At 45.6% G+C, this 14,845-nt stretch overlaps 1 protein-coding gene across 4 annotated transcripts in view; it reads right to left on the reverse strand.

The window, feature by feature from the left end:
* Window positions 1-4,878: 4,878 nt before the first annotated feature.
* LOC117746238 (partitioning defective 3 homolog) overlaps window positions 4,879-14,845 on the reverse strand; it is a 181,566-nt gene continuing 171,599 nt past the window's right edge. For all 4 annotated transcript variants that reach the window (XM_034555254.1, XM_034555253.1, XM_034555252.1 and 1 more), the window contains 2 exons: window positions 9,583-9,725; window positions 4,879-6,070 (listed from right to left, as the gene is read on the reverse strand). In XM_034555254.1, the coding sequence (XP_034411145.1) occupies window positions 5,674-6,070; window positions 9,583-9,725 (540 nt within the window). In that variant the 3' untranslated portion in view covers window positions 4,879-5,673. The remainder of the gene's footprint in view (window positions 6,071-9,582; window positions 9,726-14,845) is intronic.

The raw sequence follows: 14,845 nt of genomic DNA on the forward strand, positions 1-14,845 counted from the left end.
CAATAGCTTAACCGGAGAGCCTGACATTAAACACAATAATAGGCTGCGTTAACGGCGGACGGCGGTTGTGAAACAAAAGGTTGAGCACACTCTTGTTGTGGCTCTCTGTTGACAGAAACAAGGGTCCGCGGTGGATATGTTCTGTGTCAGATGTGCAGCGCATTAAAATGAGAAATCATACAGGAGGTAAAGTTTACCCCACAGGTTGATTCTTTTACAAAGACTCACGGTACGGAGTCCGGACTGCGGTTTTTTCCAGTATAATTGAAATCAAATAATTAACTGATAAGTTTAAAAAGCAATTGCGAATTGATTAATAATATTTGCATTTAGATTATGCAGCTAAATTGATCATTACATTCTGATTGACACAACAGCTGGTCAATCAGAGCTCCCGCTGCAGCTCTTTACGAGTTGGATTTCATTTAATTTTCAGGTGCCATATCTGTAAATGAAGGCGAAATGGAAACTACAAAAGCAAATTCATTCCGAGATCAAATTTGACACGAGTGAGAGGAAGAAAAAACAAAATTGAGAAGCTCCTAAATTTAGTTTTCGCAATTACGGATTACAATTAAATTATTACTTTCATCATTTAAGCACCGAATAAGAGATTCCCAAAACTTTTTATTTAAAATTACAAACGCATCATTCAAATGCTAATTTAGATTTTCAATTTAGGTTAGCTTCGATGGACTGGCGGCCTGTCCAGGGTGTCCCCTGCCTTCGCCCTATGTCAGCTGGGATAGGCTCCAGCGCCCCCGCGACCCTAATGAGGATAAGCGGTATTGAAAATGGATGGATGGATGGATGGTTAGCTTCATTGATTTAGTGACACACTTTTGGACTCCAAACCAGCAGGTTTTGAGGATACGCCTGCATATTATATTTTGTTGTGTTAAAAACTTGGCAAAGCGTCACAAGCCTGATGCCGAGATGAACGCTTTTATGGCGGAACACATTAGCCTGATGTTTAGCGTTAATAAAGACTGGATTTAATCAAGGTTGATATATGCAGAGCTTCCATTTCCATCTTGTGCTGGATGTTACCTGATGAGTGTGTGAAGCTCTCTGCAGAGCTTCACACTGAACCAGGCGAATGGAACTCGAGGAGGATCACCTGCTGGAGGGGTTTTATTGGCGAGAGATCAGAGTTCCTCCCGCCAGCTAATGGAGAGAGTGTGGTTGTGCGGCCGGAGCCGAGAGAAACAAGCTCCTTAATTAAAGGAACTTCTGCATGCAGACTCTCGGTGCATCGGGCCAAACACATGGCGCGTACTGATTGTTTCATGGATCATTACACCGAGAAAGAAAAACATCATGGATAACAATAGAAGCAATGTGTTTGTTACCTCATACACGACTCGCAGGCCTGCTTGTGGCTCTGAGAGGCTTCACTTTGAGCCAGAACGTCAGGGTTAGGGTTAGAACACGCTCACAACGAATCCTGTTCAAGCAGGTGTAATGTTCACCATCTTAGTTTAGCCCGTTAGCATGCTGACGTTAGCATGTTGACGTTAGCATGCCGGGACGAATCTAAATCACAATTCAAATGTTTATTTAATAAAAGGCGCCAGATTTAAAAATCAGGGGATCTGTTCTCTTTTCTGTGCACACATTCACATTAATTGTCTGTCTCACATGGACTGCGTTAAACCGGGGAGGCATTGCGCCTGTCCCATGATTTCAGCGGTATTTGAGGACCGAGGCGGACGAAACCACATCCCGTGTTCTCGTAAATCGACTCCCGGGGGAGTCGAGCGTCCTCCGCGAGCGTTACCTCAGCGCACCTTACAGGAAATAGTCTGAAGGTTGAATCTGACCACGGCATGACGCAATCGTGCATTGCATGTAAACCGCCCCCTGGATCTCGCACACAAACACACACACACACACACACACACACACACACACACACGTAAATAAAGAGAACAGACTGCTGTGAAGTGTAAAAGCACACAGGATGAGGGCTTCCACCTATTTCCTCCTCTGCTCTCATATCCCCATTTCTTCCAACACTTACCCCCCCGGCTGGCTTAAGTAGCATTAATAGTGTTTGGGCAGGACGTCACCTTTGACCTTCAGAACAGAAACGGTAGCCGCTCAACAGATCCCCTGTGAGGGACAATGGGAATGCGGTTGGACTTAATAACAGGAAGCAGGGCGTCGTTTAGGGAGATTACCTCAGCGTGTTCGATAGCAACAAACGTTGCAACATCAGCTGCTGCGACTCTCACACAGGAGCCGATGATGTGTCACTTTGTTAAAACAACCTCTTTTTTTTGTCGCCGTCGAGTCCCTGCTGCTCGATTAAAGACTCGTCCGACTCCCCGACCCCCCCCTGGTTCAAAGGCGTGGCCGAAGGAAAGAAAAGGGAAAGAAGCAGGTTGTAAACAGGATGCGCAACAGCCTTCCGTTTTATTCTAAATGTGATATGTACAGGAAAAGCGGCTGTATACATTTCTCAATATATCATGTAAAAGTTTTTCTTGGAAAAAAAAAAAAAAACACACAAAAAGAAATTGCACTTCAACTTCCATTTCTTAATATACTTTAAAACACATCATGGGTACAGCGCAGTTGAAGGCAACGTCAGACGGGATACAAATACACTGATGATCGCTCGTAACGTGTCGGCTCTTGCAAACAAAATAAAATAAAAATGAAAAGGAGGAAGGAGTACCCCAAAAATGACACGTTTTAAAAATGCTATTTAAAAAAAAAAGAAAAAAAACATTGACAAGCGAATCACGTGCCATGTCCCTCTTTGTGTAAAAACATTGTGATATAATATCAGGCACTTATTGATTTCCAGACCCCCCCCTCCCGTAACGGGGTCAGTCCACGGCGTTCAGAGCACGGGTCAAATCCGTCCTTCTCAATGTGCGCTCGTGTTCACAGCAGGAAGTGCCGGCCACGACAACCAAGCACTCAAAGTCAATCAGAGGAGAGATGCATTTCTTTTACACCTCGCCCTCCACAGTTTGTATATTATTTGGTTTTCATCGGCCCCTTTGCAGCGTGGATTTAAACACACATCGACGAGGGGCCGTGGTGCGTTAATGCGTCATTACACCCAATTACATGCACAATGCAGAAGGGACATGGAGTTAGCTCACATCAGAGTCGTGTGAACTTCTACATACAGGTTTATACACTGGAATAATGACATTTCTTCTTTATTTTCTTGCTTTCATCATCGTCTATTACCCCCCCCCACACACACACACACACACTCAGCCTGCATCTTTCCAAGCGAGGGCCTCCATTAACTAACAGGAGATAATGTATGTCACGCGGCTGCATATGATGCGTGTAGGAGGAGAAGGGCAATTAAGCACCGCCCGTTTGTTCTCCGCAGCTCGGCGATGGCCATTTTATACTTGTCCTTTTTTTAATTGGTATTTCCCTTTTCGTTTCAAGTTTGACCTCCGCTCGACCTCATTTGTTTTCGCTTGCAAGGCAGAGAACATCACGCCGCAAAAACATTAGCGATGTCGAAGAGGGCGAAGGTTCAGACCCGGAGAATCGGTTTCCACCTACTGCAACAATCATAGCGGTGGGCTGGTGGGCTGTGGGCTTTTTAAAAAAAAAAAAAAAAAAAAGGTGCTCAACGCGGAATACCGAGCACGTCTGTTGGCTCTCAACATGGCGACGGCTAACGGCGCTAACAGTGCTAACAACGGCAGCATTGCCGACAGAGCTAACAGTACTAGCCAGTGAGATCGGCTCTATTCTTAATCGACATTACTTGACTATATCTTTACATACACGCAGTGTTTGCTGCTATACTAATGATCAAAACGTCGAATTCAGCCCTTTTAAGCACGTGTCATTGTCTTCTTTCCGACCGATAACTACTACAAGTCTCTCGGCTGGCATGATTCATAAGTTAATGTCTCTGGTTTAAAGGGTTGCTTCACTTAAACTAATAAACCACAGATAGTTTGGGTTTAATTTGTCCAGCTTTTGAGAGGTCTGACTCCAAGCACAGTGGATGTCGTAATATCTTTTCAGGTACCCATAGCGAAAGGTAGTATCAGCTGCTCCACACACAAGGCATTGTTTTAAGATAGGAGTTGATGGTCCAAATATGTCTTTTGAATAAACTGTGAAAGTATTTCGTGAGCATGATGGTGCTAGCATCGTTCTGGCTGGATAACCAGCCCTGCGGCTATGTGCCCAATGTCCTGTGTTTCTAGTGAGACCAGGACTCTGCTCTGGATAATGCACAGACCACACTGACAACTATGACATCGTTTGGAAGAAAGCAGTTCTAAGAAACATTTCTCAAAATTTTTGGAGAGGCATGTCAGCTAAATGCTTAAAAGGGGTAAAATTACAGAAAGCAATTACAGCAATTGAAAGCAATTAACTACTGAGGACAATTTTTACATTTTGTAAAAAGAAAACAGGAGAAAAGCTCCAGCTAATCTCACACTGGCAGGTCGATTGTCTGTCTACCCATCTTTATTCTGGCTCTTTTTGTGTGCTTTTATTCCTCTCTCCATGTCAGAAGCCGGTTCCTCGGGTGGCAGCGTTCTTTGGCTCTGGCAGGCGGCAGGTGGCTTGTGATGAACAATTCTGATTCTGGAGATGAGGAGGAGGAAGAGGAGGAGGATGGTGGTGGTGAGCAGGAGGAAGAGTGAGGGGAAGGGGAGGGGCGGGATGAGAGGAAGGCGGGAGATGAGCGAGGAGAGGAGGGGAGAATAAAAGGTGGGGTGGGGGTGTTGAGGTAGAAGAAAGAAAGGCAATGTACAGAGAGGCGACGTGAAGGAGAGGAGGACGGGAGCCAGAGCTCCTGACAGACAGGCGGGCAGGCCAGGGAGTCAAGCCCAGAGCGGTACAGCAGGGGGGGGGGGGGGGCGGGCAGAGGATCAGAGCTGTCTACCCCCTCCGCCTGGGTCTCCTCCACGGAGATAACACACGATATGAATCATTTATGAGGGGGGGCTTTTCTTTATTAATAACGCGCACACGGCGCCCCCACGCTTCTTTTCGTACATTCCTGCTGCGTTTTCTCTTCTCCCCGGGGAGTAGTCGAGTGAGGAGGAAACACTGCAAAGTGGAGAAAACAGAATGCAGAGAAACGCCGGCAACGTTCGGGGGTTGTGACCGATGGCACGAGTCGCCATGCGGGGACACTTGTTGTTGTTGTTTTTTTTCTTCTTCTCTCTCTCTCTCTCTCTCTCTCTTTTTTTAAAGCCACGACACGAATGCCTGTTAGTGAAACATGTACCTTGACACATGCCCACACACAAAACCCACACAGAAAGTGACGCCCTCCCCATGGGCTCAGAAGAACGCCCACTCGCTCGCCGGTCTGCCCGCTTGATTGTCGGAACATGACGGCGCCAGTTCTCGATGAATCAGAGTCCCCGGACGACTGTGAACACGCGTCGTGTTTCGCTAACGCGGAGAAGGCTCCGAGCGTCTCGTTTCTGGAGGAGGGCGAGCGACTGACTGCCTATAGGTCATCGGCACGGCGGGGGATTGAACACGTACTGAGTGCACTTCACATCTGGTTACCACTAGGAACGTCGCTAAGCTATAAGACCTCTAGGTTGTCCCTTCGTCAAGGATTGTCGCGTCCTTTCTTTAAGATAATCCCCGTAGCTCCATGTAGCACAAGTTCTTCGTTCAGCTCTTCATCCATCAGTCCAACAATACTCCTCAAGAATAAAAAAGTCTTCCTTTCTCCGACCCGATTCTATTCAGCCTCGCCAACTGCGAGGGCGACGGCGGTACGTCATGGCGGTACGGACCCTTGGGGGAAGCCGGGTCCTTCAGGCGCAGTGTAGGGTACCCCTCATAGCTGCTGTGGCCGATGCTCTCCTGCGTCAGCTTCCCTTTGGCTTCCTGCTCTCGGCGCCTCTGCTCCTGCCTCAGCAGCTCCTGGGCCTCCAGGAGGACCCTGGCGTTGACCCCGCCGCCGCCCGGGTAGCCGTTCCTGGTGCCCTGGTAGCTCGAGTACCGGGGGTTGTCCTTTGCCGTCTGGAAGACCTCGCCAGGCGGGTACGCCTTATCCCACGAGTCCTGGGAGATGGAGCTGGGGTTCTTCCTGGGTTGCCTGGTGATGAGACAGGAAACGGGATGAAAAGGTGAGATGGGCTTTGACTTTAGGTTCCCAAAAAAATGTCTTTAAACATTATCGTCCATTATTTGTTTCACCCAAATAACCCTTTAGAAGAAAAGCAAAATGTCATACACGTGGCGTTTTATATGGTTTGTGTCATCAGGTGGTGCAGCTTAAAACAATTACACATAATGTGCCAATACAATCCTCCATGACACACAACTTGAACCCTCCGAGTCGCATATTGCGACCTGGTCTGGTGGGAAAAAAATATCGCCAGCAACAATAATGTTTGTTCAAACCCCATTACCTCTCGGCAGAGGGACTAGTGTGTGGATGTTTGCTGGGAAACGGTTATGCTGTCAGTTGCATGGGAGCCAAGAGATCGCATTCAATGAAAATGAGGCACCATTACAGCCTCACAAACTGCCTCTGGGCACCTCCCCGCCCACGGTAAAAAACACACCTAACCATGTCAAAGTCCCCTTCCAGCCCATTAGGCCCATTTCAAGACGGACAGAAACAAACATTGGATCTGACAGACAGCGGCGGCGGCAGACCTTCCGCAGGTGGAAAACAGAGGCGACCATCTTGTCCGCAATGGATTTAATATCCGAGTGGGTATTTGACGCTCGACACTCGTCTAAGAAGGCACGGTTAGTTGTCAACGCTTTGGGAGGCGATGCCCTGCCCTTTACCGGGGGAAAAGAAAATCCAGATGTGTGACATCGCCTCTCATTTTTGCTTGGCTGGCCTCTTTGTGGCAGCCCCTGCTGTGTGTGTGTGTGTGTGTGTGTGTGTGTGTGTGTGTGTGTGTGTGTGTGTGTGTGTCCATACGATGTGTCCCACTACAGCTCCACCCATTTATCTCGAGGACACGGCAAAAATGAGAGCAGAGAGCAAGAGAGAGAATAGAAAAAGAAGAAGAGATGCAGAAACATCAATGGGCTTTTGACTTGGAGCCACGCATAATTAGCAGGTTTATCAGCCAGCTGTGAAGAAATCGTATTATTCTTGTGTTTTGGATTTGAGTAGGAAGGGGAGAGAAAAAGAAAGAAAGAAAAAAAAAACCTTAATGGGAATAGAAAAAAAAGTCTCTTGTTTTTATTCAACAGAGATTGGACGCAATTGGGAATGGATACGCTCCTCGATCGGCGAGATAGAAGAATATAGCCCAGGTTTATTCTTGCTCACGGTTGAGCGATTCCAATTTTCAGAGGCAGGCATCTGATTTCATTTCACATGTTGACAAAGAGGCCAAAAACCTGGTCCCCGCCCCCCCCCCCACCCTGGTGAGAAATGCAAACCAGATCACTCCCTCTGTCTGATGCCCTGCCAGGGGGGGTGAGGAGGGGTGTACATGTGTGGTAAATGCAGACTGATGTATACGGTTCTGTATTCCACGCATGCACCCTCTGAAACATGACAGATGATAAAACTGAAAAGGTTGAAAGGTGACAGAGCGAGATTTTTTATTATTTTTTTAAAGTGTGGGGAGAGACTTTGTCGAGAGGTCGTCGTGCGACCGAACGCCACTGCAGCTGTCGGAGCCTTCGGTCGCCCGGGACGCCGATACTTTGGCTCGGAGATCAGTGATGAATATGAGGGGCCCTTTATTTTCACTTACAGTTCCTTGTTTAGAAAAAGGGGGTCTCGTCCAGAAGGGATCTGACCTTTATTGAGAATGAAAGCTGTTTTTTTTGTTGTTTTTTTGCGGCCATTAATCACGTCTGATCCAGTCATGCTCCGCCCCCCCCTCCTCCCCCTCCCTCCCTCCCCCCCCCCCCCCCCCGTGTGAATCCCAGTCGAGGCTTCACGCCGTATTCACTCCGTCTCCGCCTCGGATTTCACGCGACGATATGTCAAACAATAAGCTGGCGTTCTCAAGATAGTGCAGCGTTTTTTTTTTTTTTTTTTATCCAAACAGAGCAGCTTCTTAACGGAATTAGAGGGAAAAAGTGGAAGGGGACGCCGCGGCCGCAGGATGTTGTTGCCTCTGACCGCCGGAGCGAGACGGCGGGTTCATTAATCTTTCAGCAAAAGCTGCCTGCAATATTTATCAAGGAAGGGATTTACGTCAATAACAGTGGATTAAGGGTACGCCGGTGAAGTAGTAGAAGATAATCCGTGTGACGTTGTGTACGTACGGTAAGTGCAAGCCGACGACGTGCACCTGGCGGGGTCAGCTCGGTTTGACCTCGCGGGGCCGTTCGATGGTTCCAGAGAGTTATTACAGATGTTTCTTTTTTTTTTTTAAACGAAACATGATATTTTTGAACATAATTTCCTCCTGGACAGTCCCTGCCTGAAGAGATTCAAGAATAAAAACCCCAAAGTGAGGCCGCTGCGATTCGATTCTGACACCTTTCTTATGGAAAGTACTCCATCGACACTAAAATCCAACACATCCAATCTTGTGCTTTATTGTTCAGCTTCCAGGCTCACGAGCGTGAGCTTCTAAACCTCACGGGACTTAGTACGCAGGATCGAGAACCTGGTGAAGTCTGGAATAAAATACACTTGAACTGACGTTACACGCACTGGAGCGTCATCATTCCATAAACAATATCTAAAATTGCTTCACAAATGGAAACCGTGTTTGATGAAACCCAGTGGCTCATGGGCCCCAAATCCTCAAGGTGACCTCTGAGGCCTTAAGCCCCGCGACCCCTCGGGGACTTCACCGACGTCACCTGGTAAGTGCTCGAGTGGGAGACGCCGCCGGGGGGGCTCAACGCGGTAGAAATAGGAATCGGACGGCACTTTGCGGCGACATATCAGGTTACCGTGACGACGCAAAATCATGTCATGTCAAAATGTAGGTTTGGGACTTTTTTTTTTAAAATTGTTTTTCTTCATGTAGATGGAGGGATTGCCTCTGTGAACTCTCTCTCTCTCTCTCTCTTACACACACACACACACACACACACACTTTTCCTGGAACAACAGGCAGTCATATCATGCAGATCAAAGGGAATTACATTAAGGGAGAGCAAAGCAATCATGTCAGATCTGTACAAGAGGGTAACATGATCTGTCCATTCTGAGGCTAAGTGTGTGTGTGTGTGTGTGTGTGTGAGTGTGTGCATGTTTGTGGACTGAAACTTACCAGCTGTGACCCTTTTATCTTACTCAGATGTTATTTTTTAATATATATATATATATATATATATATATATAATCTGCTATCATTACTATAACATGGCTCTTACAATGAATCAGACATGATCAAACAGGCTTGCATAAGCATGATGTCTCTCACACACACACACACACACACACGCACGCACGCATTTCTTGAGAGACATTATGGTACATTACATTATAGGATGTAAAATAGATACAAACACAGTCAGAACCTCCCGGACACATTTCATATTGGACAGCCAGGAGCCCGAGAAGATTTAACACGTTCTAACACACACACACACACACACACACACACACACACACACATTGATCGTTACAGAAACAATCACCCCCGCCTGTCACACGTTCGGTCTTACCGTGGCAGGGAGCTGTACTGCCGCTGAGCCTGGGCGAACAAGTCTCTCTCCTCCTGCCGCTGCCTCTGCATCTGAACCTCGACCGACACCGAGTGGCGCCCCGGCTGGCTGTACCCGGCCTGCCCGTTGCTGCTGGCGTTCGACTGAAAACAGCAAGACGGCACCCCGGTTAACCGCCCATGTCCTCGTCCCATCCGTCCGTTCTCATTTCACACACTTAATTGAAATGCTGCCCAATAAATGTGAATAAATGTGGAAATGTGCTCTGGGTGGGAACATATGATGCTTAGTGTTTCAATATTATTGTATGGATCTCCTGTTCTTGGGTATATTTAGGGACGGACTACACATCGTATTTAAGTGGGTGATAGTTCTATTTAGTAGACTTTCCCACTGATCTGGACCGTACTAACAAAACTAATATCTGTACATTGTATAAATGTTTTTTTTTTTTTTAAATGTATTAAAAAAATGACCGCCAACCAGGTCAAGTTGCAGGTTATGTCTGTTCAAGACGTCACGTCACCACTTTGTCATTTTATCCTATGAAATTGTAAATTGTAATAATTAGCGAATGAATTCTTTAGTTATGGCTAAACATGCATTTTGTGAGGTCAAAATGACCTTCTAATAATGTCCATCCAGGTGGACATTTATGCCAAATTCATAGAGGTTCCCTCATGGTGACATACATAATAGCACAATGCATTTAAAATCAATTTTTAAAGGGTTGGAAGGATAATCCCAAAAAGAACTAGCCGTGAACAGTTCTCAACTTTATACCTCAGAAATAGTCCGTATGAAAACTGTTGCAGTGCCAACGAAAGATGGATGTATGAATGGGAGATGTTGGAGGAGCCGGCTCTCAGAGCAGATCAGTCTATTTCATGTAATTGGTCCTCCACACATCAAACACTTGCTATACTATACGCTGCATTTTATAATAACGGTAATAATCTCTAATTAGGATGAAGCAATAACATCTTACACCGACGGAAACGCACCGTGAGCCAAGTTCCATCAAACAAACTTTAAGTCACATTTATACGTGACAAATCTAATTTGATTTTAATCTAATTAATGAAACAGTAAATACAACTTTTCTTTTATCCAATCCAGTGATGGTGATTTTCATCTGGTATTCATGCTTCAATTGGAGGATCTTAACAGCAAATTTGACCCAAAAGTAATGACGGAACGTCTCGTGATGCGCTTAATCAAGTAGGAGGAATTAATTAATTCAGCCAAACCAGGAAATTGTGTACTGTATGAATAAAAGGTGTAATAAAAAGCTCATCTCTGCTTGGTGTTGAATCTTTTTTCTGATTAAGAAATACTTTTTACGTCAGGTTGCGTAGCATGAAAATCACCACAACTGCACTTGGGAGTTTCCACACAGTAGCCCAATAAAAGTAGCAGCAGCCCCTGAAACAGGATACCCCACAACCCCCCCCCTCCCCCCCGCCAAAGTCCAAACCACAGACACTTACCAGCAGCTAGGTTGGGCCGACACGCCCTGAGCTCGTCTTCTCAGGTCACAATGAAGGTGAGACACAGACAGACAGGGGGGAGGGGCCATGCTGGAGACTCATAGCAGGGGTAGTGATACGACTAGATGGATGTTAGTGAGTGTTAATGAAGGACACAACATCCCCACCCTCCTACACAGCCAAAGATAAACACCTCCTGTACAGGTTATTAGGTCACAGTATGTATGTGCACATGATGATTGATATGTATATTTGTACATTTTTGCAAGTCTGTAATAATTTGATGTCATTTTAAATTAATTATTGCTTTGAGAGTATGAAGCTGAATACTTACAAACTCCCAGACAGTCGTTAAAATATACATTCAGCGTCTATAATTAACACACACACACACACACCCAAAGGTGTTTAGTTTCTAGTTTGCACAACCCTTTTCTCAACCCGGCCTGAAGGCAAACCACATTAAACACATTTGAAGGCAAACCACATTAACCACATTAGAAGGCGGGGCGAAGCGCCTGCCGCCATGGCCTCAGCGTGGCTGCATCACCCCCGTCTTTCTCCAAGAGCTCCGTGTCTCAAAGCATTCATAGTTCCAGTGGTACACGCTGTCATGCACTCTTCTTTCACCTCGGCACGTGTGGCCAACTGTTGGGTAAAGTGGACGACGCATTTGGGGGCTTGACAGTTACAGAAAATTGTTGGATGCTCTCCTCCAAAATTCAGAAGTTGGAAAGGCGCTGGACATATTCCATTATGAACTCTGTGCCTAAAGAATTTTCTTCACCCTAATTTATCCCCCCAAAAAACTCAACCTGAAGCTAAGCGTGGCGTAAAAAAAACCAGACTTTCACTATCATGATCTAAAATACACACACACACCTCAGCACCATCTCACGGTCCAGCCCACACTTGTACCACAGCTCCTTCCGCTCCTCCGATGTTCATTAACTGTGTGGGGGCAATAACTGTGCGCTTAGCTCACAGACAGTCTAATTACTTTTATGGCCGTGCAACGTATTGAGATCCTGGCGAGAGCACTGTGGACATCAGTTTGTGGGAAGGCCATAAAACGATTAATAGTACTAAAGAGACATCTCCCCCCCCCCCCTTTAAACCAATTGAAGCCGGGGCAATCACGTCCGGGATTGATTGGCACTGCCTCCCTCCTGAGGGCGGGGCGCTCCCACACGTCCCTTTAGTCCATGTCTGCATTGGAAATGACCGGCAGGTAAATTGCAGTCGCAATATGTTTCACATTGAGGAGCTCATCTACTAGAACATGTGACCAGAGGAGCGGGGAGAAAACCACCTCAAGGAATCCAAGTAACGGCTGCATTAAAATGTTACAGTGAAACACAAGAGGCAATATTATGCACTCCCCCCCCCCCCCATATTCAAGTGAATGGACTCCTCTATTCCCACAGTGGTATAAATGAGTGCAATAAAGCTGGTGCGGTGCTGCTGGGAGAGCGGGCATCAGTCATCCTGATGGAATTAGACCAAGCTACCCACAATCCTCCTCTGCTCCCAAATTATGGTGAAAAAGCAGAAGAGGGCTTCCATCGCAAAATAAATAAATATTATAACGGATGAAACTCATGTGGCTAAAAAGGGACGCTAAGGAAACAGCTTGTGTTGAAAAATGGATAATTGGGCCCACGAGGGGGGTGGGGGGGGGGTGAAATTCACCTCTACTGCACTGGAGGTGAGATATAAACAGGTGAACTGAGTGTCTAAGCCTGGCTGAAAGGTGCACACCACATCTTCCCCCAAGCCTAAAGATAAAAATAAGTATGTTATCTAAAAAGACGTTTGCCAAGAATCAATTAATTTCCATTAATTAACGCCATAATATTATCCATTACCACACGACTTCTCACTTCTTTTTTTTGGTAAACCGATTAATCGTTAAGTCTAGAAAAGGTAAAAAAAAAATTGGAACCGGGATGCATTTGGAAGGTTGCCTAAAAATGACTTAAAATGATTGTATCGTATTAATTGTCGTCCATTATTTCATAACCGATTGAACTAAACAATTATTGGACTAATCTCTTCAGCACTCAGGTGTATTTTAACTTCTGTAAACCTACTTTTGATTTATTTGGCATCTGCTTATATCTCACCACCGTGTTTCTGCCGTGTAAAAAGCATCTCATATGGAGAGCCGGGGCGGTCGCAGGTGGTTTAAGTGAGAGGACACGGGCTCCTTGAGGTTTTGCAGCACATCACTGATGTGAAGCAACAACATGTAATATATGCATGGGGGAGGTAATTGAATTTCAAAGACGCAGTCCCCTGTTTTCCATATGGCCCACCAGTATGGCCACAGTGAGTCTAATAACATGCAATTACCATGGCAAGAAAGAAAAGGGCCATAAAAATACCACGAGAGGGTTCCAATACTTTTCAGGTACAGACCTTCATAGCATCGAGTATTAAAATCTGCAAAGTACCAAATGTTAGTCAGATTTGCGGACTTGTGTACACATCACAAAGCTTTGGATTTAAAAAGTTTGGAGTGTTTTTTATTTGCGATCCAAATAATGCATGTGCTGTCAAAACATGGTATGGTTCTGACTAACTGGCCTTCAGGGGTTTCCACATGTTCACGTGAACATATTCATTGGACATAAAGAACCCTAAAATGTTCAGAAGCTCACTCCACTCTGTACTTTGAGAGTGTGGGTTACCCAACACTGAGTTTTCATGGGAAAGTGAGGCGACAATAGCCCATGATGCACTGCAGCGGATGTTGTCGAGCTCGCACAACATCGAAACGACACGACTCTTGGTCAATACTGTCGAATGCAAAACAAAACGACACATTTTTATTGAATATTTCAGCTGGTGAAAGAAAGAAAAAGCCGGAGCGCAGACCACTTTGAGTCGTGAGCGCTCGCACTTTATCATCTGGATCATAAATCCCGGGACTAGAATCTCCCGTCGCACACCAAAGCTACAGTGGGAAAATTGTAGTGCAAGACACAAGCAATAAAAAATTTAAAAAATAGTTCATACAGTAGATATACAAAAACAGTGTGTGCAAAACAACCAACAAAGACGATTCATATTCATAATGACGTCATTTACAACACACCAGGTGTCTGGTTTGAGACGACACACAACATATATCGATCAGAATACGTATTGTGACATAATGTGTATCAGAATATCTTGCAATAGAGTGTGTGTGTGTTTGTTGTCCCAAACTAGACAGAAGAATCTGGTGAAAAATGACTCCTTTGGTGTGTAAAACAATCATAGAAAATCAAAAAAATCACACAGAGATGCCACCAAATAGAAAAATGTTGCTAAATCTTAGTTAAAATTAGCGACGTTCTCACATGATAATAATTTGCAATTCAAAACAATTTAAAAACCAAGTACACTTGAGTTGAGGTGCATGGAAGGACTAAAATAAATACTAAAAATATGACAAGCGATTTCATCACCCCAAGAAAATTCGAAAGGCATTCAGGGTTTTTTGTTCGCTCATTATTACCCTTTGTTGCTTCAGATATATGCCAGTTAAAATGTACACGAGCCGACTGTGGAACTGCAAAAAAAGGCACAGTTAAAACAAAAAGGTCTTTTTCAGATGAGACCCCCACCCACCCACCCCCAAGTACACACACAGAGACAATGTGAAGACAAACCCAAGTCCATGAGGCGGTGGGCAGGTAGGTGGTGAACACTGACACACACAAAAATGGGGGGGGGGGGGGGACACACGATGGATGAGTAGAGTGGGTTGTGACAGGTGGGTGGGG

The sequence above is a fragment of the Cyclopterus lumpus genome, chromosome 17, assembly GCF_009769545.1.
Source record: "Cyclopterus lumpus isolate fCycLum1 chromosome 17, fCycLum1.pri, whole genome shotgun sequence".
Lineage (NCBI taxonomy): Eukaryota > Metazoa > Chordata > Actinopteri > Perciformes > Cyclopteridae > Cyclopterus > Cyclopterus lumpus.